The sequence below is a fragment of the Panthera pardus genome, unplaced genomic scaffold, assembly GCF_024362965.1.
Source record: "Panthera pardus isolate Hobbes unplaced genomic scaffold, ASM2436296v1 HiC_scaffold_11, whole genome shotgun sequence".
Taxonomy (NCBI): Eukaryota; Metazoa; Chordata; class Mammalia; order Carnivora; family Felidae; genus Panthera; species Panthera pardus.
Window position 1 is genome coordinate 94,089,445 of NW_026526666.1, and position 22,283 is coordinate 94,111,727.

General features: G+C 60.9%; 1 protein-coding gene across 1 annotated transcript in view; it reads right to left on the reverse strand.

Moving 5' to 3' along the window:
• ARHGEF10L (Rho guanine nucleotide exchange factor 10 like) overlaps window positions 1-22,283 on the reverse strand; it is a 141,674-nt gene that overhangs the window by 55,358 nt on the left and 64,033 nt on the right. The window contains 13 exon segments of the mRNA XM_053898907.1: window positions 141-268; window positions 826-941; window positions 4,118-4,299; window positions 4,528-4,542; window positions 6,164-6,309; window positions 10,075-10,248; window positions 10,838-10,930; window positions 11,328-11,444; window positions 12,514-12,693; window positions 13,730-13,807; window positions 15,842-15,948; window positions 18,438-18,546; window positions 21,412-21,528. Coding sequence (XP_053754882.1) covers window positions 141-268; window positions 826-941; window positions 4,118-4,299; window positions 4,528-4,542; window positions 6,164-6,309; window positions 10,075-10,248; window positions 10,838-10,930; window positions 11,328-11,444; window positions 12,514-12,693; window positions 13,730-13,807; window positions 15,842-15,948; window positions 18,438-18,546; window positions 21,412-21,528 — 1,562 coding nt within the window.

Here is a 22,283-nt window from a genome sequence, read left to right on the forward strand (position 1 = left end):
CCAATTGCCGTGCTGGGCAGGGCCCACATCGTGCGCACGCCCGTCACCCGTCACCCGTCACCACCCTGATGAGCAGATCGGCTCCAGGTGCCGCCTCTCGGGAGCACCCCCCTTTCAGCGCTGTCCATTCCCCATCTCACTTGTCAGGTTTTCCAGGAAGCAGGAGCCTGAGACGGCACTTGTTGGCCGAGTGGATCTCCTCCTCCTTCACCCGCATTAGCCTCTGCAGGGCCAGGCACCAGTCTTGAGCCACGGTCATGTTCAGGTTCTAGGGTTGAGGAGGCCAGTGAGGTCACCACACAGCCGGCCGGCTCCCCAAAAGCCACACAGGACCCTGCAGCATTCAGGGTGCCCAGAGGGACAGGAGCCGGGAGGTCCGAGAGCTCGACAGGGGCCACCCGCTCAGCCATAGCGGGTGACCGGTTCCCCGCTGCAGACCCCGAGTAAGCTCCCCCAGCCCTGGGTTCAGACCCCACCTGGCACCCCTCCTTTGAGAGGGACACAACCTCCCAGCCGGCTTCTTCTCCAGCCCGGGCTGAGGTCCAGGAAGGGGCTGCAAGATGGACTAGTCATCGTGCAGAGAAGAAAAACATCACCATGCAGCCAGCCCCCACTCAATCCGAATCAGAACCTCCGCCCAAACCAGAGGCCGCACACCAGACCTCCAGGGAGCCACGGGGAGCTTTGGCCACTCGTGCTGCCTGTGGGAATTCAGAAGCCGGGAGCATGCCTGGGGCCTGGGCTAAGACAGGAGCCCTCTCCCACTTTGCCTGCCGAGTCTGGGCGCTGCCCGGAGCCCAACAAAGCCGGGCCAGTGCTGTGTACCTGGTAGGTGCCGTGCAGCGTGCTGATGAGGAAGGTTATCTGCTCTACGACAGCCAGGTCCTTCTGCAGATCCTGCAGCTCCTGGAAGAGGCGCGGGGGGCCGAAATACACCTTATCTGGACGGAGAAGAGACCCAACTCAACTTCAGGGGTGGAGAAGGGGCCAACCAGGACCCAAGCGTCCACTCGCTGCACAGGAGAAGACCTGTCGCCCCGGAGATATGGCGCTAGAGACACAGAAGGAAGCATTACCAAGCTCTGGCCCCGGTGGAGCCCCTAGGCTACTAGGGGGACAGATGTCACCACAGGTGGTTTAGCACCTAGGGTCCGGGCCACACTCAAAGGGTCACAGGAGGCCAGAAGATCGAGACCCAACCGTGCATGCAAGCAGTGAGGAAACTTCACGGGGCTGGGGATGCGATGGGCACGGCCAAAAAGGAGAACGGCACGTACAAAGGCACTGTGGCTGGAGGAAACCCAGAAAGGGCAAGTTGTTCAAAGATGTGCCGGGGACCTACTGTGTGCCAGATTCTCTTGCAGGTGTTGGTGACGTAGCTGCAAAGCGGACAGATAGGGTCCCTGCTCTCGTGGACCTTATGAACCAAGTGACGGGGGACAGGGGCAGCAGCCAATTAACAGCAATTAAGAACAATGATGGAAGGCACTAGGGAGAAAGACATCAGGGCGCTGGGACAGTGAGGGTGTCCAGACCTCTGGTGATCACAGACACGTAGTAAGTACTGGGGCCACGTGGGGAAATCCGTGAATGCAGAGACAGGGAATGTGGGCTGTAGCCTCTAGGCCATGGTTCCTCAAGCTGAGGTCTTATGGAATCCCAGGGGAGGGCTTATCTGGGGGTTTAGATGACTATCTAGAAAACAGATGCACATCCATGGGGCGCCTGGGTGGCTCAGTCGGTTAAGCGACCGGCTCTTGCTTTCGGCCCAGGTCACGATCTCACGGTTCGTGGGTTCGAGCCCCGCATCAGGCTCTGCGCTGACAGCATGGGGCCTGCTCGCTCGCTCTCTCTCTCTCTCCCACTCTCTCTCAAAACCAATAAATAAACATATTTTTTAAAAATTAAAAAAAAAAAAAAAAGACCAGATGCACATCCTGAGTCACCCGGATACCGTGACTTTCAAGCCGCATTTTGCTGCGTGGGATCAGGGCTCCTGTGGACTCTGGTAGTGAGTGGTCAGGCAGGGACGGAGCAGAAGCATGGTGTGCAGGGGAGGGAGGTAACGCGCTCACGCCAAAAGAGAGGCAAGAACAGACTCGCCAGCGGCCCGGACGGGTGAGCCGGTGGGGAGTGCGGGTCACCGTTCACTTGCCCTGGGGTGCGTGCAGGTGTGGACAAACCCAAAAGAACCTGGCCCAGAAGAGGGCCACGCCCACGGCGTGAGCGATTTGGTTCCAGCAAAACAACATCATCCATCACGTTCACGCTGTTAATTTGAATTTCATTGTTTTGAGGCTTCATTTTTATTCCATTTGTGATTTTGTTTTGGCTTTATGGTTGTTCAAGGGACATACGAGCACAAGGAGCTTATTAGAGCTAGCCTTATATGTGCACCTATTTGAATAGCAACGTAATAAAAAAAATCAGTCGAGGCCGATGAGGCTTCAGCAAGAATTCTCCGCCCTCCCCCCCCCGCCTTCAGGGAGTCTGGCCGTGGATGACTCTAGTTTGAGAAATGTGGCCACGGACAAAACAGCCACCGAAGGGGGGGGGCCCAGAGCAGTAGCGGTAAGGTGGAGTCAAGCTGGGGTAAAGGCACCTCAGAGGAAGACAAATGGGGCCGATGAGCCCCTCGCCGGGGACTTCTGTGAACCACGAAACAGCCTTCCTGCTCACAAAACCCAGGGGAAGAGGCACAAATCTGGGAGCAGGCGCGACTCTGCAGCCCAGCCCTCCTAGGGCAAGAGTGTATGATGCAATCACTCCCTCAAAGTTTCCAGAATTGCTGGCAGCCCAGTGAGGCCACCTCCAGGGTCAGGCGCGGGACAGAGTCGGGCTGAGCAGCCTCCTGCCTGTGGAAGGTGCCTCAGGCACAGCTCCTCTCTGCCAGCCCTGCAGCGAGGCCCCCTTCACTCATTCGACAAACATCCCTTAACCCCCATCACACACCAGGCTCTGGGGCGAGGGCTGCAGCAGAACCGTCACCAGTGATGGTGACCATAAAACCAGGCCCCGAGAGGGGCGCCTGGGCGGCTCAGTCGGCTCTGGTCATCATCTCACAGTTTGTGAGTTCAAGCCCCGCGTCAGGCTCTGTGCTGACAGCTCGGAGCCTGGAGCCCGCTTCGGACTCTGTCTCCCTCTCTCTCTGTTCCTCCCCACTCGCTCTCTCTCTCTCTCTCTCTCAAAAACAAATAAACATTTTAAAAAATTAAAAAAAAAATTAACAGGCCCTGGGAGCAGGGGACAGGGGGGCCTGCCCATCCGAGGGAATCAGAAAAGGCTTCTCTGCAGAGGTGCTATCTGAGCTAAGAGGAGGAAGGGCAGACTAAGCCAAAATAGAACAGCAGAAGATTCTGCAGGCAGAGCCTGGGAGAAGGCCCTGCGGCCGGAGGGGTCTCTGTCCCTCAGGAACCCAGAGGCCCGGTGTGGCCGGCCCAGGGAGGGCGGGGTGGACAGGAGCCCAAAGGAGGGGTGCACGGAGCCCGCGAGGACCTGGGACTTTACCCTGAGAGCAATGACAAGCCACGGGTGGGTTGGGAGCAGAGGGGGACACACACAGATCAGATCTGCATCGCAAGAGCCAGCTCCGGGGGTGGGTGGAGGACGGACAGGAAGGGCACAGAGGTGCAGGGAGGGACGGCAGCCACCATGGAGACGGCTGGGGGCGCGGGGCTGGGAGGCTGCCGGCCACACTCTGCATTCTCGATCTCCTTGGGCCCTGAGCCTGTCCCTGAGGATGTAGGGGCCTCAGTGAGTGTCGCCTGGGCCCTTCCCCACACAGAGGGGCAAACTGAGGCACAGAGAGGAGGGACAGCCGCCGAGGTCCCGGAGGAGGCAGGCAGTGGCCGGGTAGTGGTAGAAGTCCCGCCGGGCACGGCGCACGAGTACTCGAATGGGCACAGACGTGCTGGAGGGGGTAGGGGCGGGGCGGGCGGGGGCGGGGCGGGCGTGCCATCCCTCGAGGGGCAGGACGTGCCTGCAGAATGCGCGTGCACAGGTGGGTCGTGGGTATGCAGCGTGCAAAGCAGCAAGGGCCTCTTGGCCGAGTGGCCCGTCGTTCTGGGGTCCCCAGACAGGGCCCCCAGGCCTGGGCGGCAGCGGGGCGGGTACTCACTCTGGGCCTGGCCTGCGGCAGAGGCCTTCTTGGTGCCAGCGTGCTGGATGAGCACGTTGTCCTTGTCGTAGGAGCCGCCATCCTGGCCCACCTCCACCACCTGCACCTGGGGCAGAGCTGTGTTCCACTTGACCACGTACTTGGGCCCCAGGGGCACCAGGCTGCTGATCTCCAGCTGGCCCCTGCCGGGACACAGAGGAAGCCCTGCAGGGCCCGCGGCACCCCAGGCCCAGGGCCAGCCCAGGGCACACCAGCTCAGCCAGGCACCTCGCGACAAGCGTAAGACCTCAGGCCAGAACCAAGCGAGGCAGAGCAGGGACCCGCCGATGAGGCCAAAGCACCGGGGTGCCCAGGCCCCAGCCCAGATCCAGAATCACATGCCCCGAGGCCCCGAGCCCCCAAACCCCTACCTGTGGTTGGCAGGCCTGAGGAAAAAGACAAGACAGAAGGGAAGGTCATTACCGTTAGTGAGTGACTTCTAGGGGACTGAGACAGCGGGGCCGGGTGTGGGCATGGGGGTCACGGGAGGGGGCCTTCTCCCTGAGCTGGGCACCAGCCTCTAGTCACCCGTGATTGTCACAGCAGCCCTGCTGGAAGCTTGTATTATTCCAGACAAGGACACTGACGCTCACAGAGGTCATGTGGCTCACGCCGAATCCCCCCCACACGCTCCCTGCCACAGTGGGCCACCAGCATCCCCATCACAGCTCATAGCAGGCTAGTCCCTGAGCCACAGGAGGGCAGGGCAGGTGTTCATCGGCTATGGTGCCTTAAAAATCACAGGGCTTGAGTGAGTGAGGGAGAGCGGGAGGGAGGGAATGCATGAGGCAGCCGTAAGCACCCCCCACACTGATCTAGAACAGAAGCTTCTCTGTCCAAGTCCGCTCTCCTCCAGACCCGTGAACTGGCATAGAGCAAGGACCCAGGAAGTATCTGATGGATTAACGGATGGATGGATGGGTGGCTGGAGGGTGATGGGAGGGCCAGGACAGCCCCACTTGCTGCCGTTCCAGGGCACGTGAGCCCCAAGCATGGGGACCGTCCCCAAATCCGCTCCGTGGCCATGCCTGCACCACGTACAGAGCCTACGTGAGTCCCCTCAGGCGTCCCCCACCCCACGTGCGCTCCAGCGGGCGGGCAATAAGAGAGTGAGGCCGGGATTCACATTGGAGTACAGGCGATTGCCCTCTGGACCTCAGTCATCGTTGCCATGCTGGTGTTGCCCTGATGTTGGTCAAAGTGTTATAAAATACTGAGAGCAAAGAGCCTCCTCTGCTTGAGTGGATAAGAGTCACAGCTGGACGGGTCACACAGCTGGAGCTCACTCCGTCACAATCCCTGACACGTACAGGGCCAAGCAGGGGACACAAGTGAGTAAAGTGGGCCAGGTGGGGAGTCCTCCCCAGGAAGGGGGCCACGTGGCCCAGCTCCAGGCCCCAGTGGCCCGGGCGGTGTAGGCCCAGAATGCTGGAGCCTCAACTTTTCCAGAGAAGTCAAATGTCTCAGTCTTTGTGCGAACTCCCGGTGCGAGCCTAATAAGAGATTTCTGGAGGTCTAACGCAACCCACGGGGCACAATCGCCCTCACCCTGTCCAGGCTCTGATTCTTTCCGGCACAGTCTGGAAGCCCCGCTCTGGGCATTTCCACCACCTCTGACTCAGAACGAGGCAGCCAGGCTCTGTAGGGGAGACAATGCCCTGGGCAGCAGGGGGTGGGGGCCGGCGGGGGGGGGATTTCTTGAATTGCAACGTGGCTGAAACTCAGGAGGCTGTTCAGTTACCAACAGCAGAGTTCCAGAAGAGACCAGTCCATACAAATGGACAGCTGTTGGCCCAAGGGCCAGGGGTTGGCCCAGATGACCCCTCCATACGCTCCCCAGCTCCGGGGACCGGGGACAGAGCAGGCCGAGAGGGCTGGGAGAGGAAGCTGGAATGTCTGAGACCTAAGCCGAGCCCAGAGGGCACCCCATCACAGACAGGCCGGTCCGGGAACTGGGACACAGCAGGAGGGGGTCCCTAAGAGTGGCCACAGCCCAGACCCACTTACTTGAAGTTGATGTTGGCACAGACCAGCATGTCATTGAGTAGGAACACCCTACGCTCCTTGGACTTGATCAGCTGCCCACGGTCACCGTACACGGTCTCTGTCAGCGTCTCACATAGGAGCAGCTGCCGCTGACCCGAGGTCAGTAGCTGCGGGAGGGGGACAGAGCAAAGTCAACACCCACAACACACACCGGCTGTGACAGGGACGCCAATGCACCAGCGGGCCAGGGTCCCCTCGCTGTGCACGAAGGGGACCGGGGCAGGCGGCACCGGGGAGGAGGCCAGGGTCCCCTCACTATGCACGAAGGGGACCGGGGCGGGGGGCACCGGGGAGGAGGCCAGGGGACCACACGCTGTGTTCTCTGACCGCCCACCTTGCCCATAGCCAGCACCCCTTCTCGGGGGGTGACCGGTCCTGGCAGCCCCCGCCCCGTGAGGAGGTGTGGCCTCCCTCAGGGAAGACTCCCAGCCTGGAAGAGGTCTCAGCCCTGCACCCTGAACCGAACGGCCTGGACCAGCTTTGCCTCACAAGGGGGTTGGCACAGATCTGTCGTCCAACGAGGCAACCCTCCGAGGAGGCCGGAGATCTTCAAGCCTCAAGCACCTCAGCAGGCCTTTGCCAATCTCAGGCTGGGCACCAAGAACCCCCTGCCCGCACCGGGACCACCGTCCTACCCAGGGACCCACCGGGAAAACATCTTTTTACTGACAAGGATTTTTTTTTTTTTCCCAGAGAGAAGGAGAGTATTCAGCAAAATTCATTCCCAAAACCCATGACTCCGATGACAAGAGTCATCCTCCCTTCCCTCCTCACCCCTGCTGGGAAAGGGCAGATCACCCAAAGCCTCCCCGCCCCCCCGGAGAGAACAGCCTGTCATTCTCCACAGAAACATGTTTTCCGATCAACGCCAAAGCCTGAACGGCACCAATGCCCTTTGCGTGTTGGGCACTGCACGTGGCCCTAAGTCTCCCACTTCCTGTTTCACGGGCTCCGCAGCCCCTGAGGCCATCCCCGTCCCCAAAGGAGGAAGCCATCCCCAGCCTGGGCAGCGCTGGGTGCGACAGTGGGGAGGCCCCACCGCTCGTAACACAAAAGGGACTCAGGGGTCCCTCGGGAGTCCCCGCGTAACGGCTAAGGCTGGGCTCCCCTGTGTCACTACCTCCTCCATCAAGCTGCCGCCAGCACATGGAAACAAGACTGGAAGCCCGAGGACAGCAGGCCCCCCAGAAGGTTGCCAAGAGTGCCACGACCCGAACCTTGGAAGGAAAGTCCCCTGGGCTTCTGGCCACCACGCCCCTGCCCCTCAGGCAGATGAAAAGAAAAAGAGAAGAGCGGATGTTGCACAAACCCCCCTCCAGAGGGTCCTGAGCAGGCACATTTTGAAATAGCCGGCAGGGTTCCGTTTGGGGCGCGCCCAGTTTCAATTCCGCTTTTCCCCAGGGGATGGATGGCAAGAGGAAAATCACCGGACTGGTCTCAGAACTGGCTGAGATTGTCCAAGGTGGGGCGGGGGTGGGGGGGTCCCTAGCTCGAGGCAGGCGCAGTGCGTGGCCACCACACCGCCACCACATCCCACACGTCTCAAAAATGCCCCCACTTGACAGGTAGAGAAACTGAGGCTCAGAGCCTTCTGTTCCTTGTCCAACACCAAACAGGTCTTCCCGACCTCCAGCCAGTGACCCTGGCTCCTTACTGCCTGGGTCCCATCGGGGACAGAGCTGAAGAGAACAGTGATGCTGAAAAGAGGGATTTCCTCCTGCCCAGCCAGCTCTCCTCGCACCCCCCACCCCCCCAAAGGTGCACAGGCGTTCAAGCAAGAGAAACCCCTTGGTTACAGACAAGGGGGCCAAAGGAGGGGACAGGAGAAGACCCCTCCCAAGTGCAGAGCAGGTGCCAGGGCTGGCCTGAAGCCTGTTTTTCAAGAGACATCCTGAAACAGAAAGCTGGTGTGGGGCAGGCTAGGGAGGCCTGCCTGGAGGCGGGGACAGACTGGGGACTGCGGGGGCAGCCACTACTCAGGTGACCTTCCCGGCAGGAAGGCGGGCCAATGTGCCAGCTCTTCCAGCCCCTCAAGCAGACCTACAAGTCTGGACTTTCTGGGACATCCTTCCATTTTTGAATGATGGCAACCGATTCCACCTTCTTGAAAATACTATGTGGGCCTAAAAGCATGCGTACGGCCTGAATGTGGCCTGAGAAGGGAGAGTCTTAAGAGGTGGGACCTCTGATGCCTAGAACCGCAAGGAACCCCACAGGCTACCTCGCCCGGGTTTCCAGGCTCATGGTGAAGATCAAAGGCGACAGTGTAAGTTAGTATCATATACTGGGAAGGGCAGTCCGCCTGGAAAGGGCTGTTGGCCATCTGGCAAGAATTCCTGTGCTCTCAGAAAGTTCCACCCCATGTGGCTGAAATCTCACTGGCCTTAGTCACTAGCCTTACTTCCGCTTTCGGGACCCACAGAGCCAGAAGGCTCCCAGTCCTGCCCCAAAAGACCTGAACACCTCCTGTGATGACCTCATACAATGTCTCCGCCCCAAAGAACAGCCACTGTCCTTGCCTATGTCCCCTGACGTGGGGGTCACCCCACTCTGAGCCATCCCCACCAACCTCTGCCCTCCAGTGGGAGAAAGAAGGTGGGGCCCAGGGGGCAGGGCCTCCCAGATCTAGGTGCGGCTTTGAGCCGCTCATGTCACGCGCACCAACAGGGGACTCTAGGGGACTCCAGTTTTTTGTGCTGGCTTTTCGTGTCGAAAACAAGGTTCTCTACAGACTCGTTTGAAAGTTTTCCAAGGTTTTGGGGGGTTTTTTGTTTTGTTGTTTTTACTAGAATGTTCCTGAGTTACAGTCCCAAACCATGGCCTGAATTTCTCATCTTACTTCTTTAAAAATAACACCAGGGGCGGAGCGCCTGGGTGGCTCAGTCGGTTGAGTGTCCCGCTTTGGCTCAGGTCATGATCTCACGATACGTGGGTTCGAGCCCTGGTCAGGCTCTGTGCTGACAGCTCGGAGCCTGGAGCCTGCTTCGGATTCTGTGTCTCCTTGTCTCTCTGCCCCTCTCCTGCTCACACTCTGTCTCTCTCTCTCTCTCTCTCTCTCTCTCTAAAATAAATGAACATTAAAAAAATTTTTTTTTTTTAATAATAACACTAGGAGCGCCTGGCTGGCTCAGTTGGTTAAGTGTCCAACTCTTGATTTCGGCTCAGCTCACTATTCCAGGGTTGTAGGATCAAGCCTGATGTCCCTGCTTGGGATTCTTTTTCTTTCCCTCCCTCTCTCTCTCTCTCTCTCTCTCTCAATCTCTCTCTCTCTGCCCCGCCTCCCCCTCTCTCAAAAAATAAACATATAAATTAATTAATTAATTAATTAATAAAGAAAACACTAATAATGACAACAGCCACCTTGTGTTAAGAACTCTGGGTCTGCTGCTTTGCTGACGCCTCCGTTTGCCTCACGGCAGCCCTGGGGTCAGGCCCCACGGAGTTCTCCTCGTTTCAGAGGGGGCAAGTGAGGTTCAGAGAGGTTGGGTGACTCCCCTGAGGCCACACAGTGAGCACCACTGGCGAAGTCTGGATTCAAACCCAGACTCTTGACTCCAGAGCCTACTTGTGTCAAGCACGATGCCAGACTCTCATTTCTGGTGTCTTTCCTGGCAATGACACTGGTGGACAAAATCGGCTTTTACCCTAAAAGAACGTGAATGGTAATGAATGGGGAGGAGGCGGTCAAGACCCCAATCCTCGGGGCTAGGTCTGCGGGGCTCAGAGGGGAGCCAGGAATCCCTCCCTCGGAGAACACTGCCATCTAGTGGGTGGCCGAGGGGAGGAGGCAGAGTGACAGGTGATAGAGGCTGCAGAGCAGGTAAAGGCGTGAAGGTGGGGGGGGGGGGGGGAGGGGGGACCCTGGCAGTCACCTTGTTGAGGCTGCTGCGGTCACTGACGCTCTTGGTCAGCTGTTGGATCTCGGCCACCTGGTCGGCCAGCCGCTTCTGCTCGTTGAGCTTCTCGGCCAGCGTCTCCAGCTCCGTGAGGGCGAGCTGCAGGGACAGCCTGTCCGGGTGGCCCCTGGGGGTGTTCTTCAGCATGTCCTGTCAGGACCCCGAGAGAGCCGGGAATGAGAACCACACGCCGGCAGACCCTCCTCCCCTGGCCTGGGGTCAAGGCCTCGCCCTCCCACCTCCTGCAGAGACCCGATCTGAAGGTGCTCAGCTTTCGGCCAGGACGGATGGTACCGAACATGGAGTAAGGCCTCCAGAAATAGCTAATGAGCGGAAAAATAAAATAAATCTCTGGATCAATCCCTAATTCACTGATCAGCAGTTTCCTGAGATGAGAGCTCCCTCCTTCAGCTGGAAGCTCTGAGGACAGAGAAGAAAGTGCTGGGGCGGCCCTCGGCCTGGCGACCCCCCCGCCTCCCGCCAAGCCCGGTGGTGACGACTCACCCCAACTAAGGGCCCTGGGCGATCAGAGGAGGGGTTCCGAGCTCCGGGAGCCCTGCGTGGGGACCAACGCTCCCTCTGGAAGCCTGACGTGGCCAAAGCCAGCTGACTGAGCAACTCCCCACTGCCGGGACCCCTCGGGCCCCGGGAGGCCACAGGCTCTCACTCCCTTCCGGTCACCTGGGCTCCTGCCCCCGCACCCTGCCAGGTCCGTGGCAGCCTGAACCCCGCACGGTACCTGAAGCAGGAGGATGAACTGTGGGAACCTCTGGATGGGCTTCACCATCAGCCCGTAGAGCGTGACGCGGTCGGGGCTGCATACCTGCCGACGCTGTTGGAGAAGGGGCGGAACCGTCCGCTGACCTCCCGCAGCCAGGGCCCAGCCGCAACCTGAAGCCCCACCCGAGCCAAGCCCGACGGAGGAGCACAGCCCCAACAGGGCCAGGTCCCCCCCCACAACGGACCCGCCCGTCACCTCGCCCATCCGAGAGAGGCCGCTGGCCTCCTGTTCCACCTGACAAAGCTCCAGATTCCCAGGCTGCTTACAGATCTGTCCACCTCGTCATCACCCTCCTCTTGGGGGGCAAGAGGGACCGATCCTCTCCCCCCAGGACGGGGGATGTCCCAAAGGAAAGGGCGGGTGGCATCCAGGCCAGAGCGATGATGCGACACCCGAAGCTGGGCCCCAGGGCCCTCTCCCTCCTGAGAAACCCGTGAGAGGGGCCCACCTTGAGGAACTCGAGGAAGGCAGGTTTGGTGAGACAGGCCTTCTTGATGATGGACATGGCGTTGGTGAAGTTGTTCACATAGTCGCTGTAGACGTCTAGCACCATGGACTTGGAGAACTGGGATGGGCACGGGGGCAGGGAGGGAGGGTCACTGTGACGTGAGGGGAAGGGCGGGCGGCACCCCTGCCCTCGGTGCCAGGTACCCGGAGGCTCGCAACCAGCCCTGTGCTCAGGAGACCTGTCGCCCCACTGAGGGGACGAAACCAGGCTCCGAGGGGTGGAGAGATGCCCACGGTCCAGGGAGGGAGGGGCGGTGCTAAGGAGAGACCAGGGACCCTCCTCCTCTCCCAGCAGGGTGACCCGGGAAGGCGAGGGGAGAAGGGACAGAGGTGGGGGCAGCCACGATGCCCCTTTTTGCATTTCCTCACCACCCCCAGGAAGTAAAATGCCCTGGGCCTCCAGCCCCGAGGACAGCACTCCTGACCCCAGGTCCTTGTCCACACTGACCAGGATATCAGATCTATTGAATGCTGGGGTTTGCAAAACCATATATATTCTTTCCTTTTAGCAGAACCCAATGATCTAAAACAGATCCACTGACTTGATGCACCCACCCCCCACAAATCTCTTTGGGGTCCACAGACTGCAGTTTGAAAAACCAAGAGTCCCCCCTCAGATGGGGGGCCTGAGCCCCGAGAGGGCCCTGGAGCTGGCCAAGGTTACAAAACTGAGCTGGGACCCAGCCGGGCCTCCTGGAGAGCAAGCCAGTGCACCTGCCCCTTGCCCTGTAGCATAGAGTCCTCTGGGGGCCAAGGCCATGGGATGCGAAAGCATCTCATATGGTGAGCAACCTGCGGGTACTCAGACCAGCCCGGTGAGCACCCTGCGGGTACTCGGACCAGCCGGGTGAGCACCCTGTGGGTACTCAGACCAGCCGCCCCAGCAGGGCCAGAACAGTGAGCTGGCTTCCCCAGCACCCTGCCCGCAGACATCTCCAAGGACCCACTAGAAGCTGTCGTGTGCACCCCAGGTTGGGCCAGGCAGACTCAGGCCCTGCTTCCCCCCGACCCTGCCGGCTTGGACAAGTGACCAGGTGGAGGCAGGAGGCTGGCCCGGATGACATCCGGGTCAGGGCTGCGGTGTTCACCTTGGTGGGGGCCGGGGAAAGAGAGTCTGGGATACCTACTGAAGCCACGAAGAGGTCCCCAATCTTCTCGGTGGAGTCCCACTCGGCCACCCGGGAGGACAGGGCTATCTGGAACATGGAGTGGCAGTGTAGGATCTCCTTCACGCGGAAGAACACCACCTGGCACTTGCGGGCGCTCAGCACCTTGGGTTCCATCTCCATCAGGGGGTTGCGGTAATCCTGCGGGGTGGGGGGGGGGGGGGCGGGCAGCGGGGTGAGCACCCCAGGGCCAGGCCACAGCCCCTCCCACCCAGTTGCCCTGCCAATCAGAACTCAGCAGGCCATGTGTGGACCTTCCCGGAGGCAGGAGGCGGGAGGGCACGTATCCCTCACTCCTCACCTGTCCTTTGGGAAGGGTCTCCGTGAATGTAACACTCCTGGCCCCTCTTTGCCCACCCACAACGCACCCCCGTGACTTAGGTATCAAGCTGGGCCGGGGGAAGAGGCCGCCTGCAAACAGCCCCGTGGAGGCAGGCCCCGAGGCCCAGGCCGGCCCTGGGCAGCTCTGCCCGTGACTGAGCCCGCGTGTCGAATGGAATGGTGGCGGCGATGCCCCCCTGGCAAGTCCCCTGGCCCCCAGCCCTAGAGCCACACCCCCACCAGCCATCAGGAACACGGTGATATTGTCACCTCTCCCTGCCTGCCGCCCGGGCTGCCCTTGTGTGGCTCCGAACTCAGGAGGGGCAAGAGGACGGTGTCATCGACACCCCACGACCCCCAACAATTCCCTTCCCCACTGGCCTGTCTTGGAGTCACAGCACCCCCAGAGGAGTCACCCCTTCGGGAGTGCAGGCGACAGACCGGGGCGGCAGGCTTACTCCAGTCACACGAGCACTGACAGAGCACGAGGGGGTGCATCCACTCCAGCCTCGGGCGGGGGGGGGGGGCCCAGGATGATCCCGGATGATGGGAGACGTGGCCCCTGGCCCGGGGCTCCCGGACTGGTGAGGAGAGCACGGTCCCTTCCAGGCACAGAAGGGCCCACACGCCCTCTACTCTAGAGGGCACATCTCACTTCACAGACCCGCGACCCTGGTTCAGAAATGCAGTCTTCCTGCCAACTCCCAGGCATCAGGAACTCTTGCTGTCCCCATAAAAGCGCTGGCCTGCGGCCCCCTCCCCTTAAAACGGCCCATAACCTCCCCACAAACCCTCCTTACAAAGTGTCCCTCTGGGGTCCTCCCTGCCGTCTCCCCAGAGGCCCCCGGAGTCGTACCTGGAGTACCCGCTTCAAAGACTCCACGTAGCTGCCTTCACTCTGCACGATGGAGCCCAGGATGTGCCTCCGGACCACCTGCCCGGGCCGGAACACACAGTCAGTGGCCGCACCCACCACAGCACGGAGGGAGCCCCCGATGTGTGCAGAGGCCCCGGGGGGCCGATAAGGAGTCCTGGTGCCAGAAGAGCTGAGGGGCTGCAGGACGGAAGGGACTCGTCCCTCCCGGAGCCCGCTCCTGGGACCGCCGGGGGCCCGCAGGCCAGCATCGCCCTCCAGAGCCCTGCCTACAGATGGGGGGTGTGGGGTGCTGGGCCCGAGGCCCCCCCCAGGCCGCCCCTCGCGTACATCCAGGGATAGGGAGTCACCACCCCTCCTCCAAGGGGTCAGGTGGCCTCCCACATCCTGGGACAAATGGGGGAGAAAATTCTTTCTCGGACGGAACAGAGATCTCAGCTCCCACCCCTCGTAGCTCCAACCCCTTACCCAACCCCCCTCCCGCAGACGGGATCCCTACCGGGTGAGCTCCACCACAGTCCAAACAGCCCAGTCCCCCCCAGCCCCCCTCTCACTGGCCCCTTCTCTCCTCGGCCCACATCAACACACCCGTCAGGTGCAGCCTGGCCGGCAAGAGGCTGGGAGCCCTCGCCTGAGTCCAGCAGCAGAGAGGGGGCAGGTGCATAAGCAAACCCCGATGCACAGTGAAATCACATGGGCGTCTTTAAAATACTGTCACCTAGCTGCCTCCCCAGACATTCCGACTGAGTCGGTATAGGGCACTACCTGGGTATGGGCGGGGCGGGGGGGGAGGGGGTGGTGAGAGCATCCCAGGTGATTCCACTGTGCCCCCACACGGCCCTGCCTGGGACCCAGGCCTGCCTATGGCCCGCACAGCCCCAGGGCCGCAGGATGGGCCAGGCCCACTGTCCTTCAGGCCGCCCCACAGCCAGATGCACTGTCACGGCCACCGATCCCCGGGTGCCCAAGCCGTTCCCAGAGCAGAGTTCTCGACCACAGCACATTGGCACTGGGGGCCGGGTGACTCTTGTGTGTCGGGGACCGTCCTGTGCACTGTAGGACATTCAGCAGCATCCCTGGCCCCCGCCCACTAGATTCCAGGAGCACCTCCAGTTGTGACAACCACAAACGTCACCAGACACGGCCAAATGCCCCTGGAGGGTAAAATCACCTCGGCTGAGAGCCACTGGCCCAAAGTAACTCCTATTGCCTGACCGGGAAACACAAGAGGCTCCGGAGGAGAGAGACGCGGCCAATGCCAGCAGGAGCAGCCCGGACTGTGAACTGGAAGCCCTGGCTCGCGCCTGGCTCTGTCGGGGACTCGCCGCGCGCGGGCAGGGGGTCACCACCTCAGTGCTGGGGGCAGGGGGGTCCAGGCGGGTAACAGAAAAGAAGGAAGCAGGCGGACGGACTCACGTCCTGAGACGTGAGGTGTGGCCACCACATCTCCTCTCCCTGGTTTTCAAAAGAGGCCAAGCATCTCCTCTGCCAGCCAAAAGAGGGGCGAATCCTTTATCGCACCTACTGCCCCAACGTGACTCGCTCAGTGTCCCCACAACCGGGGGAAGGCAGGGGTCTCCCCCACCGTTTCATGCCTCATGGCAACAAGCCTGTGCCTGAGGCCCGGAGAAAAGCCCCCGGGTCCTGGTCCCGTGTGACACTTCGGGGGAGGGGAGGCATCGCCCAAAGACCCCCGGCGCCTGGGAGAAGCCCGGAGGTGGAGGGTGGGCTGGCCCCTCCGTAGTCTCCCAAGTTGGAATAGCTCAATGCTTTCCAACCCTTCTGTCACTGTGGTCTTCCCTGCAAACGACATCTCCCGTGTGAAATGATTAAGCAGGAGCTGCTCTCGTCACCCTGGGGATGGGAAGAAAAGGCTCTGAATGCCGGCCCCCACCCCCGATCCCCACCCCGGGACAACGGCATGGGACCTGCCGGGCCCAATCTGGAAGTCTGCGCAGCAGGTGAGGAGAGAACGAGCTGAGGCTCGGCCAGGAGGCCCCGCTCACCCCTTCCCCTTCAAGACCCAGACCCGTGGGGTCCCCAACCACCCCTTTTGCCCCCAAAGACCCCCGGCACCCCACTCTACCCACAGACCTGCTGAGGGCTCAGGCCATCTGGCATGGGGCCCAGCTCCGGGGCCGGGGGCTTGATGTCCGTAACGCTGACCTCCAGGAGTCCCATGTCCTCCTCCTCCGAGTCACCTGCAAAGTCAGATGGGCTGGTGACACACACAGGCGAGGATGACCTAGACTGCTCAGCCCCCCAGGAGTTGGGAACCACCCTGGGCCAGGGTCCTGGGGCCGCACAGGGTCAGAGCCCACAAGCTGCACTCACTGCTGTGCTCTGCTAGATCGGTCGGTCCGTGAATTAACGGGAACGAGCAAGGGGCCACAGAGCAGCACGTCCGGGGCCTCCAGCTCGCCCGATCAGCTCTGCCAGAGTCCCTGTCCCTGCTCAGACCCGCCCACTCCTGGCCCGGAGGAAGCCAGGCCGCCCGTGTCTCCATCACTATGCACTAAAAATAGTTTTCTTCTGGATGCCAAAAAGGGGGAAGAAAGTAAGCCCCAAGAAGAATGGGGCTCTTTGGCTGTGCATTTTCAAGTTTTCATCACAACTAATGCAGACAGACCCAAAGGGAAAAAGTTCAACTGGGCGATGCAGACCCGAGTGGAGGCAGCTCTCGGACAGAGAGCAGGAGACAGGCCAAGGATCAGGCAGAGAGAGAGAGAGAGAGAGAGAGAGAGAAAGAGATAGAGGTCAGGCAGAGTGTAGGGACCTGGCTTTGGACGGTTCTGCCCCCACAAGAGAGACACAGGCACAGGGAGATGGGACCCTAGCTGCTCAGGACTCTGACACCCAGTGGGGGTGGCTGTGGGGAAGCTGAGCAGAAAGAAGGGGCAGCGACCCCTGAGCAGGGGGCCGAGGGAGCAGGGACACCCAGGCGGGCCCTTACCTGAACAGGAGACAGAAGAGGAGGAGGAGGAGGGACAGCGGACGACAGTGTGGGGGTGGGGGTGGTGAAGGCCCTCCTGCCTGGCCCACATGGTACCCCGGGCATCACTCCGCACCCACCCCAGCCGCCGGCCCCGCGGCTTCCTCTTCCCCCATGCGCCACCGGGCAACATTCTTGGCCAGTGATCCGAGCCCTGTCGTGGCTATTAATAACACCCGGGTGGGAGGGTCACTTTGGGGAAGGCTCTGGGCCGGCGGGCGGGGCGGGGGAGGGCCGAGGGAGAGCCCGCTGGCAGCCTGGCCAGTCTGGGGGTGGGGAGGGTGACCAGGGACTGCTCGCGGCCAACCGGCCTGTCACCCTGTCCACCCTCCAGGCCACCCCACCGAGTCTGAGAGGACCCCTCCGCCCATCCGCTCCCCGGTCGGGGGCCGGGGCTCTCCCAAAGGTTCAGGGTTGTGCCAAGTTCACGCAGTGCTGGAGTAATAAGCCTATTTCACAGATGAGGAACCTGCCGTCCTGAGAGGGGCGGAAGCCTACACAAGGTCTCGCAGCCAGGGGGCCGGGGAGCCGGGATCGGAAGCCAGACCAGAGAGCTGCCACCCACCAGCACACAGCTCCACTGAGTGACTGCCCACTGAGAATTACACCTGCCACACAGGAGCCAGGAGCCGTGCCGGGCTCTTTCCACGCACTGCCTCGCTCACCCTCACCCCGGCCCCTGAGGCAGATGCCGCAGCAGCCCCGTTGCACAGATGAGGAAACTGAGGCACAGAGAAGGAAAAGCATGTAACTTTTCAAGAGGGCACAGAGTCTCGAAGGCCTCCCTGGCCTGAACGCCTGTGCCGACCTGGCCCCCATCTCTCACTGGTCTCCCGGACCCTCACTCCAGCCACACGAAGCCTCTGCTTTATCCTTTCTGTCCCTGTGTGTCCCCAGGCAAGTCACTGAGCCACTCTTGTGCCTGTTCGCTCGTCTCCAGATGGACACAGGACAGCCCTGCGTACCGTCTGGTGTTGATGAGGATTGAGCAAGGAACCACAAAGACCGTAAGAGACTGCCTCGCGCACAGTAAGTCCCCGATACGTGTGGACGATCGCGACAATCATTTCTCGAATGTCTCCTACTTCCCCACTCCCGGGCCTTTGCACACGCTTGCTCCTGTTCCCTGCCTCACCCCCCCCCCACCCTGCTACCTAACTGACCCGCGTCCTCCTGCTCCCAGTCCTTCCCTGACTGCTCATTCGCACTGCACTCCTCCCTGCTCCTGCCACGTTTCCCCGCCACTGCTTGTCCGCCTCTGACTGTCACTTCCTGTTTATATTCCTGGAAGAAATGCTGCTTCGTTCATCTTGGTGGCCCCGCACCCGGCACGGGGTGCGGCTCTCTGTGGGTGTTCAGTAAATATCGGCTGCCGGGCCGATGGGTGACGGATAAAGGAAAGGGTGGGAGCGTCCAAAGAGGAGGCCGGGTAAGCTGCACAGCATAAGAGGCGGGGGGCCCAGACGGCCAGGACAGAGACCAAGGGCAGGGCCGCTGGGCCCCAGACCAAGGGAGAGGCCCCAGGGCCCCCAAAACGAGGTAGACCATACCTGCCAGAGGGTGGGAAACTAACTGGGACCAGCCGGAGAGGACTCCAACCACCGAAGGAGCCCAGAGCCCGAGTGACTTCGCCCACCGTCCCCGCTGTCACACAGCCGAGTCCTGACCCTCCCGCCAGCCAGGCCCACGGCGCCTCACCGAGGACGTCCTTCCTGTGCAGAAAGGACACTTTGCGCATGACGGCCATCCTCGTCTTCTCCAGCCCGTCCCTGGTCCCGCTCTTCGCAGCCTTCATGAGCTGGGTCATCTGAGCAAAGGCAGAGGGGCTCATCAGAGAAGCCGAAGGAGCGCCCAGGACGCCTGCCACCAAGGGCCACGCCGCCCCACGCAGGCCTCCCAGCTGGGGCCGCGCACATCATGACCCCAGGGCCCGTTCACTCCCAGGGACGTGGCGGCAGAGGCCAAGGGGGACAGCCAGGCAACGCCACCCAACGCATCCCAGGAAGGGGTGAGAAGGGGCATTTGTGCCCTGGAGATCACCCCAGAGGAACCCTGTTTCCTGGCAAAAGGAGGTCTTAACCCGATGTCTCCCTTCGGGACAAAGTACACGGGTAGGCGTCAAATGAAGGGAGTGGCATGACACGGGAAAGACCCGAGGCCTGGAGCGCCAGGCCTGGGTTCAAATCCCAGCCGCGCCTCTCGGGACAAGTCACTTAGCCTCACTGAGCCTCAGTTTCCTCACTGAGATGTGCCAGGGTCTATGAGGACTAACGGGGGCCAGGGAAGCACGCCGGACAGTAAGATGATCCGCGCAAACGGCAGCGGTTACTTTGGGGGCAAGCAGAAGGAAGTGAGTTCACACCCCCACCCCATCTGCCAAACCCAAGTGAGGCCCCCGTCCCGTGCCCCCTAAAGCAGCCAAGTTTCTGACTGCGCCGAGGCCCGGGAAAGGGAGGGAAGGCCGGAGCTGCCACGGAGCCGAGCACAGCTTCCCCAGCGTGGGGACGGACCGTGGCCACCACACCTCGCGACAGGCAAAGCAGGATGTGAGGCGGGAGAGGACGCGCGCCCAGGAGGGGGAAGCCACGAGCTGAGCACTGGGGGAGCCTGGGGCCCGCAAACAGAGCCGCTGTCCCAGAAGTTATCCCTGCACCGCCCCCCCAGCCCCCAGCCCTGGCATCTTCCCCGACACACAGTCAGCCCTATCCCACAGAACTTTTTTCACTGATGGAAATGCTGACTCTCGGCGTGCCCACAGGGGGTCCACCAGCCACCAGTAACTCCTGGGCCACCTGAAAAGCGGCTCTTGTCACTAAGGACCTGAAGTCCCGGTTATATTTAATTGTAACTGATTTAAACGTAAAGAACCACATGACTATCATAATGGGCAGTGCAGTTCTAGAACACTCTCTCCTTCCTGAAACTCTCTGCTGAAGGTGGAGAGCACTCCCCTGGGGGGCTCTGGTCCCTGCTATCACCTTCCTCCAAGCAAAGCCCCTGGTCCCCAGTGGAAGGGCCCGGAGCAGCGGGCTTGCCAAAAACCCATGGGGCGTGAGGCCTGGGGCACGGGGTGGTGGTGGCTTTTCAGGAACAATGCTGACTTCTGGAAACACCCCTCGCCCCCCCACACCCCGCAGGAGGAAGGGGAAGTCCCCTGGGGCCTCCCTGCATGGAAATGGTAAAATTCTTCAGTAGTGGTTCTTGGCTTCTAGGAGTGGGGCTCGGGGGTCAGAAACACCTGTGATAATCTAAGGAGAATCACGGATGTCCGACCCCAGAAACTACACAGAGACGCTCGTCCTCCTCTGGGGGTTGGGAGGGGTCACAAGCCCCAGATTGGAAACCTCTGCTCTGAGCCCAGTTCCTTCCCGGAAGAAAGCTGGGGCAGGCGGCTATCCTACAAACTCCTACTTCTCTTGCCGTTTTCCTGGGCAAAGAAGAGCAGCAAATGAACACCCCGGAAGGTGTCCCCACCATCAACCATGGTGCAGAGGCTGGACCAGGCGTCTGACTCCAGGGTCACAGCCGGGGCAAGAACAGTGGTCATAAGAATCTTCCCTTCAAGGCTCCCTCTCCTCTCTGGGCCTTCGCCTTCTGAGAAGTTAAACCTGCCCCCCTCAGGTCACAGGCCCCCCAAGGCGTGTTTATATGAACTATAAAGTGCCTCCCCTCCCCCGCCTCCTCCTCCTCCTCCTCCTCCCACCCCTCCCCCTCCGGGGAGGCCTCGGGTTCTGATGAAACAGGACGTGGCACAGGATGGACAGCAGACCCAGGTTTGAATCCTGGCTCTGCCACCGACCAGCGCTGTGACCATCAGCCAGTTACTTCTCTCCAGCCTCGCTGATGCTAAATGACAGCAGTAAGACAGCTGCCTCCCCGGATGCCCTGGGGACAAAACAGTCAGGTGTGTAAGTAATAGTGGCCACCAGCCACTGAGCTCTTAGGTCACACCAAGCACAGCACTGAGCACCTTATAGGTCTGAGCTCACCTAATCTTTACATCTACCAGGGGGCTGGTACTGTTAATGCCCCCATTTCACAGGTGAGGAAACCGAGGCTCAGAGAGGTCAAGAGACCTGCCCGGGATCACAAAGAGAGGAAGTGGTGGGACGGGGATTCAGAGCCAGGCCTGCAGGCCTCCACAGCACATAGTAGGTGCTCAACTAAGAGAAGTTCCTGCTGTCGGTGTCATCGTTATCCAGAAGTCTGGGTCTCATCTAAGACCAAGGTGTTGTGATTTCTCCTACAGACTTCCTTACCCTGGATCTCTCTGAATGGCTCAGGGCGGGAGGAACGTTCAGCATCACTCACTAAGGCTCACATCTCTCCAGGCATCACCCAAACCCACCGCCACAGTTACCAAATTTGCAGATTCCTGGGCCTCGGTCCAGACCTACAGAATCAGCATCTCTGGGGGTGCAGCCCAGGAGTCTGCATTCTCCAAAGCACCCAGGTGATTCTGAGGACCCCAGAGTTTGCAGACCGCCCCAGCCCAGCCCAGCCCACCCCCCAGGAATTCTGGCACAGTGACAGTTTCACTCGGAGAGAGAGGCGAGAACGTGGAAAGGAGCGGGTGCCGGCACCACCGGTCCCGGCACAGGTGCGAGAGGCGGCCAGGCTCCAGCGTCGGGGCGGGCCCCTGCCAGGCCGCCGGGGGACAGACAGACAGTACCTTACAGTCGTACTTGTGCTTCAGCGCCTGCACGTCTCTCCCCCCGGCTCTTAAAGCCAAGATGTCTCTCTTAGTCCTGGCGTATCTCTCCTTTAGCCTAGTCAGGTCTGGAGAAAGCTGGAGCCCCCAAGCAGCCAGGCAGAAGGAGAGCAGGTGCGAGGAGCAGGCGGGACGGGAGGACACAGACAGGACAACAGAGGAGAAAGGAGACCAGGTGAGGTGGGACGTGGGGCCTGGGGATGGCTCCCGCCGGGGATCGACTCCAACAGCGTCCCACCCCAACGCGCAGGCAGCGGGGGCTGGGAGTCCTGGCTGCTGGGGGGCCAGGGGCAGGGGACCAGCCGGCCCCGCTCAGAGAAGGGGAACAGTGCCTAGAGGACAAGGACTGTGTCTCAGGCATCCCCCCATATGCCAGGGGCCAGCGAGGGGCTGGTGACACAGGAGGTCCTTGGCAAGTTTGTGAGATGGATGGATGGGCAGGCGCGTGGGCAAATGCACAGGAAGACGGGCGAATGGACAGAGAGCTGGTTGGACAGACGGATGGACTATAAACAGAGGGATGAGTGGTTGGATGGACAGACAGAAAAATGGCTGGATGAGCAAATGGATAAACTTGGCTGGAGGACTGCAGATCTGGGTAAATGGATGGACAGATGAACAAGAAGACGGATAAAAACCCGGGGGGACCAGGGGACGGATGGAAGCAGTGCCGTGCCGGTAAATATTTAACACGCGCTTCTCCAGGAAATAGACCCCTGCTTTATTGGCTTTCCACGATGTCACTACGCCACCGTGGCGAATTTCAAACCACTAGTGTGACGTCGCTGAATGCGGAGTCGGGAAGAGCGCGCAATTGGTTCCTAGTTCTCCTG